Here is a 17,151-nt window from a genome sequence, read left to right on the forward strand (position 1 = left end):
AGCCCCGGCCCCACCCTTGTTCCTCAGCCAATGGACACACACCCTCCATCCGCAGTCCGAGGCGGCCTTGGCTCCCACCTGTGCCCACCTGCCCTGCTGTCCCCATCCTGGACTTCCCACCTCCACGCCTGTCCTGCATTTCTGCAGGGGGGCTCCCCCTCTCCTCACACCCCACCCCATCCTTCTGAAGGTCAGGGGAGCAGAGCTGGGACCTGGGCAGGATACACAGATGGGATGACTAGGAGAGCACTGGTCTTCAGAGGCCACCGGGGGGGACAGACTGGTGACAAGGCTACTTTAGACATAGCCCGTTCTTTGGTGAGTAGAGGCCCAGATTGCAATATGGAACATCTTTCCCCATACACAGACACACACGAGCCACCAACCCACACAGAACAAACACAAGCTCCCAAACACACCCCCACCACTCTCAACCACACTGATACGCCCACACCCTAACACACGCCCCTCCTTGTGCTTCTAAGAAAACCTAAGTGCACCCTGACGCCATCAGCTCCCCTCGGCACACAGACACCAACACCCCAGCTCTGATCCCCGGGGCTGTCTGCCTGGCTGAGTGGCCCAGGACTAGTGTGGCCCTTACCGGTCCATACTGGTTTATATCCTTATTCTGTGTTTCTTGCAAGGCTGCCACAGTGGCCGTAGCTGTGGCCGTGGCCGTGGCCGCTGCTGCTGCTACTGCAGCTGCTGCGGCAGCGGCTGCCGGCTGAGTGAAGTCAGCGGGCGGCCTGGTGTGCGGAGGGATGCCCATGCCAGCAGGGGCATTAGGACCCCCAGGGTAACTGCGAGGGAGAGAAGAAGGGAGAGTTAGATGCTGCCCTGAATCTCAAGATGAACCCATGACACGCCCACCTTGGGCGGGGAGGGAGAGGTCAGGCGGTTCCAGGCCCTTGTGTCCATAGCTCACAGAGCGGGGAGGTCTAGACTAAGAGCCCGGCTGGGACAAGGGCCTCCTGGGGGTTGTCAGCCCCTCGTGCCACTTGGCAACCACCAAGCCGCCAAGCTGCTGTGTTCCTGGAGCCCCACCCGGTGCTAGCCAGCGATCGCTCCTAGGCACTAGGTCATGGCGCCCTGGGCCACACCCGTCAGCCCACCTTCTGGACCACACCTAGCCTCAGAGAACCCGAGCAACCGGCCCACGGCCTCCGGCAGGGGATGGCAGGGTGGGGATGCAGCTGGGTTTCACCACGAGGCCCTACTGCGCTGACACATGGCAGGGCTGAGGTTGGCCCCGGGGTGCCTGGCAGGGGTGAGGCCACAGGGCAGCCTTGGGCAGAGCAGGGCGGGCGGCGAGAGGAGGAATGGGGTGCCTCTGCCCCGCCCCACGCCCCTCCTTGCCCTCCCCCTGCCTTGGACCGAGGAACCCCAGCCCTGCACTTCTTCCTCCACACCAGCAGAGCAGAGCTGACCCTCCTGCCGCCCAGCTCTCAGCGTCTCCCAATGTATAAAGACATGACACAGAGAAGGGTCATTTGAGAAATGCAACTGCAGCCCTTCAACCCCACGGGCTTGACGGCTCTCAGAATGCACCCCGGCTGTGCAGCATCTGGCCTGCCGGCCAGCCCCCAGGATGGGAGATGACTGTGCCCCGCAGGCAGATGGGATACCTGAGGACAAGGGGAGCGCCAGGCTCCCCATGCTTCCCAGGCCAGGAAGCACGTGCTGGGATTCACACTTGACTCCTAAGCCTGCCTGGAGGGGAAGGCAGGGCTGACGTGCCCCTTGCGAAGGCTGCTCCCTGCTCACCTGGCCCCGAAGCCCCCGCTGCCAGGGTAGTTGGGCCGGCCGTACATGCTCTGCGGGATGTAGGGCTGAGCGGGGCCGGCCTTGGCTGAGAATTGCTGCTGCTGCCCAGCAAACTGTGGGGAGTTGAGGCCGGGGTTGCTGGTAGTCATGCCCGACGCCATGGGGTTGCCGCCTGGATTCATGGGGTTGTTGGCATTGGCCATAGGGTTCCCGAGGACCTGTGGGCAGAGAGAGGGGCTGTCACCCAAGTGGGTACCCCAGGTGGCATGGAGAGGGAAAAGGAAAAATGGCAGGGGTGGGGGTGGAGACAGAGGCAAAACAGAGGAAGGACGACTGAGGAAAGGAGGAGAAAAAGGGCGGGGGGGCTTTTTAATTTCATCTGGGCACGGACGGTTGCCACAGTATATACATGATTAGAAGGGGGGTAACCCAGCCCGGAAGCAGGCAGCGGAGATGAGCACTGCAGCCTGTGATGGAAGGAGGTGAGGCTGGTCCAGCACCAGGTGGCAGGTGGGAAATCTTTGGACTTCTCTCAGCCCTCCTGCCCTGCAAAGCCATCTGGATGCCCAAGGGTCAAGCCACACAGAGGCCCTGGGCTGCTGCTCTGTGAGGGCAAAGAGAAGCCCAACCTACCAGCTCTAGAGGGCGGCAGGGTCCTGGCCGAGGGGCTCCCTGTGGCCCGAGACCACAGGGCAGCAAGTGGCCCTGAGCCTTTCATGTGGCCATGGCAGAGGCCCACTAGCAGGGAGAGGAAGGAGCGGAGGAAAGAGGAAGGAACAAGAGCGGGAGGCAGGGTTGACTAGGGATGTGGAGTGGAGTTTGTCACAAGTTTTAGGCTCAATCTTTTGCAATCTAACCCAGGCCATCCAGGGTCAGAGACCCCAGGTGTTGGAGCCCTGAGGCCAATAATACCCAGGAAGTTCTCCTGTTTATCCAACCAAAGTAAATGCAGGTCAGGAAAGAACCCCTTGTTGTGTGTCAGGTGGAAAACATTCCCTCAGGAAGGCCCTAGGGTTGGGGCAGTGCACAGGGGCCAGGGGCCATCCTCCTGGGGCAGGTGTGGACCCATCCTGGGTAGAGGTGTGTCCACAGCTGGGTGTGCCCTGAAAGCTGGTCTTTCCAGCCGGGGAGAGCTTGGGAGAGTGAGCAGGGCTAGCACGGCATGGTGACCCGAGGGCCTCAGGGTTCGAGGGATGACCCCGCCTGGGAGGGGCTGTTGCTGGGGGGAGGACAGGCTCTTACCTGGCTCTGGGATGTGTTGGTCACTCCCCAAACCGTGGTGACCACGGAGAGGGAGCCGGGAGGCTGGTTGGTGTTCTGCTGCCACGGGACAGAGTCATAGGGGAACGACCCATCACTGCAGAGGGAGACAGGGTGGGGATCCTCAGGGGCTGCAGACACAGGCGCAGACGGAGGCGTGCCCCATCTACTAACCCCACCGTGCTCTGCGGCTCCCAGCCAAGCCCAGGTGACCCCCATTCTCAGTCCGTTCTGGATCCCCTAGGCCTGGCATGGTGTCCAATGCAGAACAGGTGCACCTTGTAAGGTGACCGATCGTATGACAGCGACCTCTCCCCCCATCACTGTGGACGTGCCACCCCCATGGCTGTCTGTCTCACCTTAGCCCAAGTCCACAGGCCATGCTACGGAGGAAGAGAGACCTGCAGGCTCAATCTAAGCTCTGCCTTCGACCATGCTCTGCTCTAAGTGGCTCTCCAGAAACAGCTTTGGTTCCTCGGCATCAGCTTCCCCTCAAAGCTACCCCGTCCTTTCTCAGAAAAGGTCCGAAGGGCTCCAGTCTAAGTCTCGGCTCTTCCCCTTCCTCCTGACCCCTCAGAGGGAGGTGGCCGCCCTGCCCGGCTGATCTGGTCTTTGCAAGGAGCCTCCTTATGTCAGGTTTTCTTCCTGGATGACAGGTAGTGGCCTACCTGCTGTGCTTCCTCCCCTGCGCCCACCCCGATCTCTCGCGCACCTCCCTGCCAAGCCAATCTCCTTCAAACACCTAAGACACTAGGCACGATCAAAGACCTTCCTTCAATGGCTTCCAGTGTTTACACACAGAGTCCAAACTCACACAGCAGAATGGTTTACCCCATTGCTAATCCCAGCCTACCCTGCTTCCCATCTTGGTTCCCACCTCTCTGGGAGTCCCTGGCCCCAGCTGTTCCCCCAGTCTCCTCTGTAGTCCCAGCAGTACCCACCTTGTTTGATGACATCTCCCGAGGAGCCCCCAAAGATCAGAAGGCCCGACGCCCAGCCCTGCATGCCATAAGTGCTCAGAGATGGCTTTCTATTAGTTGCCATGGTACAGATGGAGAGTGAGGTCCAGCAGACCCCAGGGAGAGGAGCAGGGGCACAGGCTCGAGAAGGAGCCAGCGAGGTCACAGTATAAAGAACATGCCAGGAGTGCCAGCCCCCAAGGAGTGCTGGGCTGGGGCTTCCTCTCCCCTGGAGCCGGTCCTGCGCTGACTCTCCAGCACCTCTTACCGAGAGAAAATCCCAGACACGGCCCCAGAAAGAGCAGAAAAGCAGAGCACTCATATCTGTGCTACCACCTCTGCCCACGGCATCCCGACGGGGGTGAGGCCTGCAAGGCAGCACTGCTGGGTAGCCGGGGAGTGGGGGCAGGTGGGAGAAGGGGCTTCTGGAGGAGGGTGGCTTGGCAGGAAAGCACCTCGTGCCTCTGTCTGACTTGTGCCTTCATCGCAGGAAGTCAGCAAAAGGCAAAAGCTGACTCATACCCCAGCCGAGCAGGCAGCCCAAGCCCTAGAGGTCGGGGCAACTGGGAATGGAGGTGTGGGGAACCAGCCCAGAGGTCAGACTTCCAGGAAGGAGGCACAGGATTGCATGACAGGTGGGCAGAGGGGCACCAGGGGCCTGAGCCTTGTGCCCTGCTCCTTGCCAGGCGGGGCCCTCGGTCAAGTTGGGTCAGACTGGAGGGAGGACCGTGTCACTGATGCTTGCTTGCTGCCCCCTTGCCTGGACACCCTCTCTGCTTGGCCAGCCCCTGGTTTCCTTCCTGTCTCTGCTCAGAAGTCACCTCACCGGAACGGCTGTCCTGACCTCCTGGGAGAAGAGGAGCCCCCAGCCCCAATCCCTTTTCCTCTCACTCTGGCCTTTTTTTGGTACTGTGGGTACAAGTCCTGCACCTGCCCCTCCCTGGCTCAGGGCCCTGGCGCAAGTTTCCGAGCCTGTGCGCACTCAGTCTCCTCATCTGTTAAATGGGCGTAAGAACAAGACACTCCCACCCCCGCTCTACTCTGCGTCTTCAAACTGCAGGTCATGACACAAGAGTGCGCTGTGACACTGAACCATGAGGGGGAAAAAAGAGGGAATAAAACAGAAAGTAATCAAGTGTGAGCACATAGTAAGGAAGAATATCATCCCTCGAACTGACTTCTTGATGTTATGCACGAGCACACGTGTGCCCTGGGCTCGGGGTAAATGTGCGCATTACTGTGGATCTCAGGCTGGCTAGCCTGAACATGGGCCTCTGTGGCCTAAGTCTGACGCGGCTCAAAGAGGAGACTGCAGACAAAAAGGCTTTCTTAACTGGAAAGTGACACAGGCTTTAGCATTACTCATGATTTCTGGGGGGAAACAGCAGGCCTAGAACTGCAGGGAGAGCAGCTGTCCTCAGGAAACCAGCCTGACCGCCCCCCCGCCTCTGCAGGCCAGATGTGATGTGGGTCAGTGGAAAGGGGGTGAGGCCCAGGTGCACAGGCCAAAGGTGACCGGCAGCTCACACTCTCTGCATCTGGGGGCACTGCTGGGGGGCCTGGGAGCCCAGAGAGCCCGGATGGGGCAGAGAAGCACAGAAAAACAAGCAGGGCCTGCTCCTCAGCGCGGCTGGGCTGGAAGAAGCCCCGCTCTCCCAGGAGGTCACTGGGGACCCAGGGGCACCACCTGGTCCCAGGGATGGCACGACAGTCTCACAGGGAGGCCCTGCAGGCTATGGTTTTAAACAACAAAGAGGAGACCCTGGACACCCGCCCTCCTTCGGGGCCCTCACCTTAGGTGTGCCTGGACTCAACACAGGACCCCAGCTACCGAGCAGAGCTTAGGCCCGAGTCTGTCCTCTCTCCCCAGAACTCCTGCCCCATAAGCTCCCACCAACCCTCCAGGCTGAGGTCTGGTTCCGGCCGAGGTGCACACCTGGCAGGCTCAGGAAGTAGAGCCCCCCCGGGAGCCCCTCCAAGCCTGGTGGGGACCCACAGCTGCTGCCTCACCTCCTCAGGCGGGGAGGTCCCGGCTCCCTGGGATACAGGCCCTCGAGCAAGCTCCCAACTGCCCTGCAGCTCGTGGGTGGGCCTTGTGGGCGGAAACCGGCTCCTTCCTGTTTTGTCCCCTCCGCCCCAAGCTCAGTGAGAAGCAAACTGAACCAAGGTTCCCAAACTGGGCATTCCACTGTCTGGCTGGACGGTTCACCCCAGAGCCCAGGTGCACACCCGGCGTGCGTGGGGTACACGTACGTGTGCGCGTGCGCACACAGGCCCCGCTGGCACGATGCCCTCCACGCGTGCGGGGGGAGACGGGCACATGCGTGTAGGGTGGTCTCGGGGACCTGCTCGCCCCCACTCGCACCTGCTGCAAAAGCAGAAGTGGCAGCCGCACCGACAGGGCTGTGACTCATCTCCTGGGGAGACGGTTCCTGCTGGCACGGAAAAGGCACTCGCCCCCATGGGCCCACGGTGGCAGTCAGCCCTGCCGACGTCTCTGCCCAGACACAGACACTGCTGTTGGGCGGGGCTGCCTGGCTCCCAGTGCCCGAGGATCAAGGACTAGCCAGGTTCTTGGGCCCTACCAGGGTGGGAGGGGCTCAGGGTGCTGAAGAGGAGGCCTAGGGGCTTAGGGGTGGCTGGAGGCTGGGTCCCTCCTCTGCAAGTACTATTTCCCCAGCAGACATGCTCAGGCCATGTCAGAGGTCCCTGGCATTTCAGCGCTGCCCACTGGGAACCACTTCCCTCCACCTGTCCATACCTGGTTCAGAGGGAGGCCAGCACCCCTGGGATCTGAGAACCCACTCTTAGTAGCCCTGCCCAGCTCTGCACACCTGCAATCCAGCATGGTCTGGTCTCATGCCACAAGCCACCCCCAGCCACAGTCCTGTCCAGCCAAACCTGCCCCAAGAATCCTGTTCCACCTAGAGAGGCACCAGTGCCAGAAGCCACTAGGATTCTCAGCAGTGTTCTACCTGCCAAGCAACTCCCAACACAGGGGCAGCTGCTTCCCTACCTCTGTGCCTCTTCTCGGCCTGGGATGCTTCGTCCTCACCCTGAAAGATGCCACTCATCCTTTCCAGGCTCCTCTTCCAAAGGCTACCTCTTCCAGGAAGCCCTCGCCCCATCCACTGGCCTGAACTCCACTTTCTCCTCACATTTCTGGGGCCCGAGTGGGAGCCTGAGCGAAAGCCCTCCTGCCTTTTTCTTTCTGCCCCAGGAGCCCCAGGTTCTCCGGCTACCTGTGCCTGGCATGATGTCTTCACACACCTGCAGGGCTCAGGAAGCTTCTAATAAAAGTGCCAGAAAGAAACACCACCTCTCTGTGCTTGACCTCAGAGGGATGCCTTAGAATGAATGAATGCATTCATTCATTAAGCCTGACTGCTGACCACCTACAGTGTGCTTGTGACCACATGGGCACCAGCACCCAGGAAGCGAGAGGTCCTGCCCTCCAGGGAGGGGGACAGAGGAAAGCTAATGAAGTGGCTACTCGCTCTCACTATGCCTCAGTGTGCCATCCCTCGCCACACCCAGGGATGAGAAGAGCCCCTCACTCAGAGGGCGGTCATGAGGATTAGGTGAGCTCACATGGGTAAGGCAAGGACTAATACACCCGGGTACCCTGGAACTACTGGCTGCTGTTACCATTGTTATGATTCATTGAGTGGCTTCTACATGTAAGGAACTGTGTGAAGTGACTTTCACACAAGAATTCATTTAATCCCTTGAAGTGGGCTCAACAGACACATGTCTTAGGATCTGAGGCTCCCAGGCTCCCAGAGGTAGTCAAGGATAAGGTCGACAGTGGGCCTGGCCACTGTCCCAGGGAGCTTAGGGTCCAGTAAGGTGGAGCTTCCCTGTACAAAGATGGCGATAATGCAAGGAAGCATCCATTACAAAGGCCATCTAGAAGTCCACGAGAACTCCAAGAAGGGCATAACTTCCTAAAAGTTCTTGGGGAAGCCAGCCAGTGAAGGCACACAGGAGACGTAAGTTATGCTTCAAAGACTGGCTGCAGACAAAACCCAAATAGTGTCCCAGGAAAAAACACTTTATACATCAAATCACTAACTTTGGCCTGGACTGAGTATACTGGCAAATATGCAAGGACCCTGACTAAACATTTTTTTAGTTAATATTCAAATGGCAGAGGGAGGCCTCAAAGCACAGTGGTTAACTATCTGGGCTCTGAACTTAGATTCTTTGGGGTCAAACCTTGGCTCTGGTAGGCCACTGATGATTTCTATGACCTGAGCCGTGTTACCTAAGTCAGCCTCAACTTTCTTATCTGTAAAGTGGGACTAATACTAATATTCTTAGGATGAAACATACAAATACAGGTAAAATTTTGCACAGTGCCTGGCAGACAGTCTCTGCTCAACTGTACCTATACTTTTCTCTCCATTTCTCCAGCTCAATTGGGGTGTAGGTACCCATATTTGCTTGATGATACAGTGATGGCGCTTAGAAGTTTTGCAAATAGGCTATCAATGGGAGGGGGTGTTATTATCATTCCTGCCTGTTGAACATATGTTCCAAGATCATTCCTGCCTGTTGAACATATGTTCCAAGCTTCTGAGGCTTTCCTTAGTGTTCCTCTGCCTTCCTTTCTCTCATAAACTCCTACCTATACTTCAGAGCCCAGCCTGGATGCTCCCTTTTGTGACTCTCCTAAGCAGACCACCAAGGGCATTTTACTCTGTTCCCTCAGCACTTCTTTTCATATATTTTACAAAGAGCTCTTCACACTGCAGTTACAGCAGACGGTTTACATGTCTGTTTGCCAGCCCCATGGGCACTGACCGATGTTTGCTAAATATGAGAAAATGAGTAAAGAGAGAGTGATGATTCCTGGTTCCCGGGCACCTCCTGTGAAAGTGTCTACACAGACATTCATGGAGGGAAGCGGGAGGAAGGGCTGCGTTATTTCTTCCCTTGCACTTCTCACAGCCACTTTATTTGGGAGAAATAACAAATTCCTATTAAGGGTATCGTCAGACCTTAATTAATTTCCCTCATCCAGCTCTACTGGTCCCGTCTCTGTGCAAGGCTGTAGTGTTACCACTAATGACACACCAAGCCAGTGAGGAGCTGACGCTCCCACCATCTTTAATTTAGGGGGACCATTAGCAGCGCTCTCCATCATCACAATCAGTGGGGACCGCTTCCTTCCCTCCCTGCGGTGAAACCCAAAGAGGAACTGGTGCAGCTAACTGCGTATTAGAGGGTTTTAAATTTTTTCAAGAGGAAGGAGGAAAGGAAAAGATCCTTGCATCTTGGCAATCTGGAACTGATGGATTTATAGATCCTTCAGTCTCCCTTTCACTGCTTTTTTGTTTTTCCTGGGGGCAAGAAGAGGGGTCTATTACAAACTGAGCTTTCGGTGTGGCTGTACAAAAAAGAGCTAAAAATGAAAAGTGGTGAAGGTGGTGTGATGGGACCAAGGAAAGAAGAGGACCGGCAGTCAGTTTTGCTTGATCCCTTCTTTGTCAGTTGACCGTGAATGAGCACATCTGAGTCTGATGGCCCCAGGCTGAGGGTTCAGAGAATAATGACTTGTCCACGGGGCTCCCTGTGTCCAGACCTGGCAACAAGCGTATTGTAAGTCCTGTGCTGCTGTTATTCCATGGCTACACATGAGGAAACGGAGGTGGAGAGAGGATACAGAGCTGCCCATAGTGACCCAGCGAGAAGATGGCAGAGCTGAAACTCGATGCCAGGCAGCTTGGCTCCAGGGCCTGTACCCTGCCTGCTATACAGAGTGGAGCACAGGGCCCTGCTCAGGATTGGAGGGGAGCACAGGGCCGTGCCCAGAATCCGAGGGGAGCCCCAAGGCCCCTCCCAGGAACCTCTCCTCTGGGGGTTGCAAGTCCCTCACCTGGAGGGGAAGGGTGGCACCCCTTGGTCTTGGAGGCTTCCCCAGCTCTAGTAGACTTTGACTGTAATCAAATTAAGAGTATCAACAAGATTTATTAGGCTTTCCATTACTGTTGTAGCACTGATTTGCACATGGACAATGTGCTAATCACAAATGGCTTTTTCAGCCACTCACTAAAAATCTGGGAGAAGGCAGAAATATTTGTTGGCCACAAGTCTGGGTCACTGCAGGGACTATGAAGGGATCCTGCTGCCTGGCCGCAGGCCCGAGGCCCCTTCCTGCCCTGGGCTGGCCTCTCCCGGCCTCCCTTCTCCTGTGCGGTGCTCTGCGCACCTCTATAAAGTGGGAGGATGGCACACTGACGGCTCAGCGGTCAGGACCAGACGGGGACGAGCCCACAGGCTGCTCCGCAAACCACAGAGCGCGAGCCAAACGTGTGGGTACCCAGGATTCCTCCTAACCGCTGGCACGCTCAGAAGCTGGCTCCAGGGGTCATGGGCACGGGCCCCAACTCACAGACTGATGCTGTGGGGCCGACCTCCATGGCCTGTAATGGATGTGACCGTGACGCCTGCACTACGGAAATACAACAGTCACAGCCTCCCAGCCCACCGGCCTGGGGCTTCAGGCATCCGGGCTCCCTCACCCTCTCCTGTTGGCTTGTCCTCAGAACCTCCAGACAAGGACCCCTGAGTCTTGGAATAGCCGCACACCTCCGAGCACCAAATCCTGAACACGCAGGGTCCCTAAGCTCACCACCCCCGCCTGAGGTCTCCTTAATGAAGGGGGAAGAGAAGCTTCCTTCCTCCAAGTCATTCAATACAGCTGTGGAGGAGGGCGGGCAGAGAAGACTTTCCTAGCTGTGACAGTATTTGACTTTCTCTTCCACCTTCTTTCCTTCTTGTTTGGGAAATTACATGAGGGACTTAGAAGGCGATGCACCCCGTTGGAGTTTCTCTGGAAATGAGGGACTCCCCACCTTGGGGAAATGCATGAAGTTACAGGTAGAGAGCAGCCGATCTCTAATCACAGGCCACAATGTGCCCTCGGAATAGCCCTGGTCTGAATGGACATGGGTTGGGCCTTGTTCAACAGATGATACTTCCTTCTGGTCTCAACTGTCCCACTATAAATCGGGAAATAGGGCGAGGTGTGGATTAGGGTCGGGTTAATGACCAGATACCACGTCACTGGTCTTGAATGGCTAGTGGGAGGGTGAAGGGCAGAGCGCTGTGTGTGGGTCAGCGCCCTGCCCCTTCCGGGCTGTGTGTTCTTAGGCAAGTCACTGTCCTGCTCTGGGCATTTCCCTTCCAGTTCTGCCCTTGGGGTGTAGGATACGGTCCAGAATGCCTGTCACCTTGCTGTGTTGTTACCCATCAACACTTAGCGCGTCTTCCAATGCGCACAGCTCTCCCTTCTCTGAGAGGCCACCTGCTTCGCCCTCTCTAGCACTCCATGGGCACGTACAGGAGGCTGAAGCGGGGGGTGGGAGGGGTGGTGGCAGGGCACTGGGTACCAGCCAGTGGCTCTTTAGCCCATAGCATTTCTTGGGAAAGCCAGTTCGAACTCATAGGATGCCATCTGCCCAGCTTCCAGCCCAAGTCCTTCAAGGTCAAGGCCCATATCCTCTGGGCCTCTTGACTGTCTCACCCTGGCCATGTTCCTCCTAGAGAACCCCAAAGCCAACCTGTCTGTCACTCACCCTAACCCTGCCTCCATCTGCCAGCTCCCAATTTTGCCTCACTGAGTCTTATTTCCCCAACCAGTGAGAGTCAGCTCCTGGAGCAGAGACACCCTTCATCTGTTTAACCCTAGGACCAGGCAGTCTCATGCTTCCAGCTCAACTCAGCAGAGACCTGGCCAAGGGCTGGCTGCGGTCACGGCCAAGCGGGTCTGTCGCAGGTCCCTGGAGGGGCTGGCACGCCATCAGAGGCAGCTTTACTGAAATGACCTGCAGGAGGGATGGCTGAGAAGGACATGAGACGTGGGAGGATGAGAGGCAGGATGACTCTGGCAGGATGGAGAGTTAAGGAGCTAAAAGGTAACAAGGGTAAATGCAAAGTGTGTAGCTTGGGTTGCACTCAGCCACAGCCTGTACTCAGCGGCTGGGCAGCAGTTCAGCTGGAGAAGACCTGTGGCTTTTTAGCCAAGCGGGGGGCAAGAGGGGGAAGGTGGACGGAAGAGGGTTTTGCCTCTCTAGAGCAGTGGTTCTTAACCATAGGTGATACCTCCACCCCCCAAGTGTGTGAGAGTCCTTTAGCAACGCCTGGGGGTCACTAGGAGAATCGAGTGGGCAGGGACCAAGACATGACATGCCCTGCAAACCCCTGCACCATAAAAAACTACTCTGGCCCAAATGCCAACAGTACCCCATCCTCAGAAACACCCACAGAAGGGGGCTATTCTAAGCATCAGAGCCGTCAGAGTTCTGACTGAGGGCGTAACGAGGCAGTGACCCTGAGAAGGGTCTGACCAAGGCGGGGAACCAGCCACATGTTGGGGACCATCCTGCTCGGGCAGCTGCTGGACCGAAGAACTCTAAGTTCCCTTCTGGCTCCAAGAATCAACTGCCTCTAATTCGATTTACAAAGCGTGGCCAGTACCAGACTTCCCGGCAGCGCCTCGATGGTGGGACCCAGGTGTCCTACAGAGCGCTCTGGTCACAGGGAGAGCAGACAGCATGACAGGCCCCATTGTTCCAGGGTCAGCCCGCAGAGCGCTCGGAGAGAACATCCCCAGCTCAGCGAGGGACGTGGAGATGATGAACTGGGGCACTTGCTGGTCCTGACCACGTGCTCCTTCTGAGGCTGGTGAAGGGCAGACTGGACAGTTCCTTAGTGCCTGCTGGCCTCTGGCAAGCCCAGTCCCACCTGTGATGCTGGGTTTCTGGTGGCCCTGCCCAGTGCTGATGGCCCAGCCACACTCGGCTCCTGTCTGGATGGCCTGGGCTGTGACCACCAGCCCGGTGACCTTCCTGAGCCCCTTCCAGCCCTGCCTAAGACCCTGCTTAGGAAAGAGGGAAGGCTCCGGGTTCAGGAAGGCTAACTTTCTGCCAAAAGTCTAGAACCTGAAGAAGAGACAGCCCTCCACCAAAGGGACAAAGCAACCAGGCTGGGTAAGCCCAGAGCTTTCAGCCTCTGTTTTGATGGGGGAGAAACAGCGCTCACCCACGAGGATTTGAAACACGACAATTGCATTTTAGAAAACGTACTATCCTCCCGGCTGTTCAGGGGCACCCACCCCAGTTCTCCCACCTGAGGGGCATTTCCAAGGAGACCTGGGGGCCTGAAGGGGGGCTGTCCAGCATCCACTCAAGCGGGCCCTGGACCCACCCCTGGTGGTGCATGCCCACTCACCTGTGCGACAGAGTGGGTTTCATGGAGCTCATGGAGTTGAGGGGAGGCTGCATGGGGAGTTTCCCAGGGGGGTCGCTCTGGCGGCTCTTCTGATGTCGGAGCAGCAGCAGGCGGCCGAGCTCCTCGCACCAGGAGGACAGCAGGGCTGCAAGGAAGGATGGGATGGTCAGCAGGCTCCTCGGCCACCTCACTCTGTGCCCAGCCCATCTCACCCACCCAGACTGGGTGCTCCTGATGCTGGCTTCACCTCCACCTTGGTGTGACACCAGGAGAGTCACTAAGCCTCCTCAGGAGGCCTCAGTGTTCTCACCTGTATAGTGGGGCTAACACACATAAAGGAAGGAGGACTGAAAAGCTGCTGTTACTGGAGGAGTAGATCAGAGGAGGGCTGATCGCAACGGCAAAGAGGAGAGAGTCAAGACAACAGAGCAGACAGCAGAGGCGGTGCCAAGGGGAGACCGGAGAGGGGGAGAGGGGCCAAGCACAGACCTGTGCCCTGGGCCCAGGTCAGGAACTGCTGGCCGCCCCCGGACGTCTCAGTGAAGCCCACCCCCCTTGGACTCTGGACAATGGGCTCAACATGGCTTCCTCCCCATGGGTGGGACCCCAAATCACAAGGTTTAAACAAAATCCAGATCCTTCCTGGAACCTGCTGACGTTCCCAGGAGTGCCTTCAGGGTCCTCCCTGACACTCCTCCCCCAAAAGTGCCCTGCTCGCTGAGCACGCGTGCACCCACCTTCCGGTCAGACCTGCGACTGGTCCCTGCACTGCTGGGCACAGATGCTTGAAAGGACAAAGGATTTCCAGGGCAGAGAGTGGCCCAGGGGTGGGGCAGGGGCTGAGCTAGAGTCTGCCAGGGGCACCAAAGGCAGGAGCACAGGAGAACCCTCCACATCCAGGCTTAAGGAGGCCTTGGAAACCAGGAGAAAAGCAACCGGAATGAACTGGGTGCTGGGAGACTTTCTTTCATCGTGAACTGTGCCGGTGCGGCCACCAGAGGCCAAAAGCACCCTCAAGGTCAGTGTTTCTGGCCAGTCCTTCCAAAGCGCATACGGGAGCTGAGGTTTGGGGAAGAAGTCAGGAGTCAGGAAGGCTGGGTTGTCACCACCTCGCTGTGTGACCCTTAGGAGCTCACAGACCCTCTCTTGGCCTCAGTTTGCTGGCAGGGAAAGAGGAGTAATGACCCTTGCCCTGCCTTTCCTCCAGGGCTGTGGTCAGGGGCAGGAGGGGAAACTGCGGAGACTGTGGAAGCAAAAAGGGTTGATCACAGCCCAGCCAATGCTTCACTCCTGCCACGAGTAATCAGCCAGACTGATCTGATAGTTCTGGAAGGCGTCGACCTGGTCAGGCAACCAGGAACGTTTTGAACCAGGACTGCTCAGCCACTTGGCTGGATGCAGAGCCCACTTGCTTGTTTCCAGGGTCTCCCATCTGGACCCTGTACAACATGCTCCTGTGTCCTTTTCTCGAATCCACCCCACGTGATGCAGGATATCAGCTCTTATCCCCATCTACAGATGAGCGGACTGCTTCACTGCTCAGGCAGGTGAAGTCACTCGTTCACAGTAACCACGGTCAGAGAGCGGTAGACACACAGATGGTACCCCTGCTGCACATCCTGGTGGTGAAGCCCAAGGCTGAACCAGAATGTGGGGGAGGAGACGGAACTCTTCAAAAGGCCAGAACCAAGAGGCTATGGTCTCTAGCCCCTCTGATTCAATGAGAAACGCTTCGGGCCTCATCTGAATCACACCCTTTACCTCGTTCAGCAGGCACTGGGGGAAGACGCACAGACACACAAGGCCCCGGGATGGCAGCACAGGGCTGCCACTTCAAACCGCTCAGATCCTGGATAGGCTGCCCCATCAGCCCAAGGCCCAGAGAGGCAGGGCTGGGGACCCTCTGAGACCCTGCCAGGCTCTGCCCGTGCCCATGGCCCAGGCAATCTCTGTCAGGAGTGCAGAGTGAGTGGGGCCCAGCATCTTTAGGAGCAGCAGGTTCTTTCCTGCCCCTCACTTGGTGGGCAGGGGCTAGGAGGCAGATTTTAGGACTAGCAGGAGAACACCGTCCATCAAGTCCTGCTGAGAGCTGGCTGGGAGGGAGGTGCCCATGTTCCCAGGGGTCTGCTGGGGACCAAAGGACAAAAGAAGGGCTTTTTGTGAGAATGGGGTGGGGTGGTGAAGGGTCCCGCCGGGGTCACCAGGTGTGCAAAAATGCTCAACCAAAGAGGCACGCGAGGCTGAGATACAGCCTGTGCCCTTCCCAACAGGGCACCTGTTTCTCCCTCCAGGAGGGGGTGCCAGTGGGTGAGCTGCGTCTTAAAAGCTGTGCCCTGCCCCTCTCTGTGGGCCTCACCATACCACCACCTGCACAGGGAGGAGGGTGCCAGAGAGGAGAGGCACCACCCCCCGGCGTGTGTCTACCCAGAAACCGTGGCAAAACGCCCCTGAAGCGGGTGCCCAGCACACATCTGCCGCAGCTGGAGGGAGAAGCAGCCTATTCAGCGAGGCTGGAACAAACAGAAATGAATTTCCAGATTGCTCCATTCTTCTCCCAGGCCCCTAGTTACCGCTTCTTGTGCGGGGGGGCACTGGGCATCTGGAAACTCATTTGCACGCCAAGCACGAGGCCCGGCGGATCACAGCGATGGAGGGATCGCTCGGCTGCCAGCACAAAGGATGGCTGCAGATGGTGCCGCCTGCTGCCCGCCCTGCCCACGGCCACCCCTCCCAGCCCGCGCTCCTCCTGGGGCCAACGCGCCATGGGAGGGGATGGGGGCACAGCGGGGGCATTCAGAGCTTTCCTCCTGTGTCACAAGCCACCCGCCTACTTGGTCAAGGACGGCCCTTGTCTTCCTATTGCTAGTGGAGTGGTTTTCTGTAGAGAGAATAAAGGGAGGCTGGTGGTGTAGAGGGGCCTGGCTGGGGAGGGTCTGGGATGCTGTGAGCAGATGAGCTGTGGGTATTCGGCAGCCATGACACAACACAGATGCCAGGACAGCCACACTCCTACAACCAAGAGGGAAAGGACAGGGAGCGAGGGAGGCACCACCTATCGCCCCCTTGGCCCGAGTGGCCAGCTGGCACTGAGGCCACGTGGGCAGACGCATGGCGGACGGACGCAGGGCAGGCTCTCATCGTGGTGCGAACCAACACAAGCTGTTCCGAGGCAAACATCGGTTAATGATAACACATGGGGATTTGCAGCCAAAAACTCAAGAGACCCAGGAGAACTGACAGACAGAGGCAGGTAGAGGATTATGCAAGGACAGAAAGACAGCCTGGCGGGGTAGGTGTCTGGGTGTGCATCTGCTCTGTCTGTACACGGCTGAGCCAAGCATGCCTCTCTGATGAGGTGGCACCAGTGTCTACGCCACCCCAGGAGAGGGGAGGAGAGGGGACAATGGCGAGCAGGCTGTGGGACATGGGGACTAAGTGCCCTGGCTCTGGAGCTCCACGGACTGGGCTTGAATTGTGCCCTGACACTCTTTAGCTGGGAGATTTCACACAGGCTGCTTCACTACTTGGAGCTCAGTCTTCCCATCTGTGAAATGGGCTTAACAGGAGCTGCCTGCCTCAGAGAGTGGACATGAGCTATAAATTGGTACTGTCAGTCAACCGCATGGGCATCCAAGCAGAAGCCAAAAGGGAGGGAGGGTGGGCGGAGGCCCAAAGGACCCTGTAGCTCACAGCAGCCCCAGAAAAGTAACCCCTCCATCGTACACCCACCTCTGCATTCACAAAGCACCCGAAGAGCTGGTGAGGCACGGACTCCACAACCCATCCCAGCTCAGTCTCTACCACCCGTGTGACACCTTGAGCAAGTCACCTAAATTCCTGTGCCTGTTTCCTCATCTCTAAACTGGGGTGGTGGCAATTCTACTCCCCATCTCATAGAGCAGCTGTAAGGATGTGCTGCGTTACCACC

General features: G+C 57.8%; 1 protein-coding gene across 5 annotated transcripts in view; it reads right to left on the reverse strand.

Moving 5' to 3' along the window:
* Nucleotides 1-17,151, reverse strand: part of ZMIZ1 (zinc finger MIZ-type containing 1) — a 233,972-nt gene that overhangs the window by 22,925 nt on the left and 193,896 nt on the right. For all 5 annotated transcript variants that reach the window (XM_057531059.1, XM_057531061.1, XM_057531062.1 and 2 more), the window contains 4 exons: nucleotides 13,224-13,368; nucleotides 3,010-3,124; nucleotides 1,768-1,985; nucleotides 605-803 (listed from right to left, as the gene is read on the reverse strand). In XM_057531059.1, the coding sequence (XP_057387042.1) occupies nucleotides 605-803; nucleotides 1,768-1,985; nucleotides 3,010-3,124; nucleotides 13,224-13,368 (677 nt within the window). The remainder of the gene's footprint in view (nucleotides 1-604; nucleotides 804-1,767; nucleotides 1,986-3,009; nucleotides 3,125-13,223; nucleotides 13,369-17,151) is intronic.

Source organism: Balaenoptera acutorostrata, chromosome 16, assembly GCF_949987535.1.
Source record: "Balaenoptera acutorostrata chromosome 16, mBalAcu1.1, whole genome shotgun sequence".
Taxonomy (NCBI): Eukaryota; Metazoa; Chordata; class Mammalia; order Artiodactyla; family Balaenopteridae; genus Balaenoptera; species Balaenoptera acutorostrata.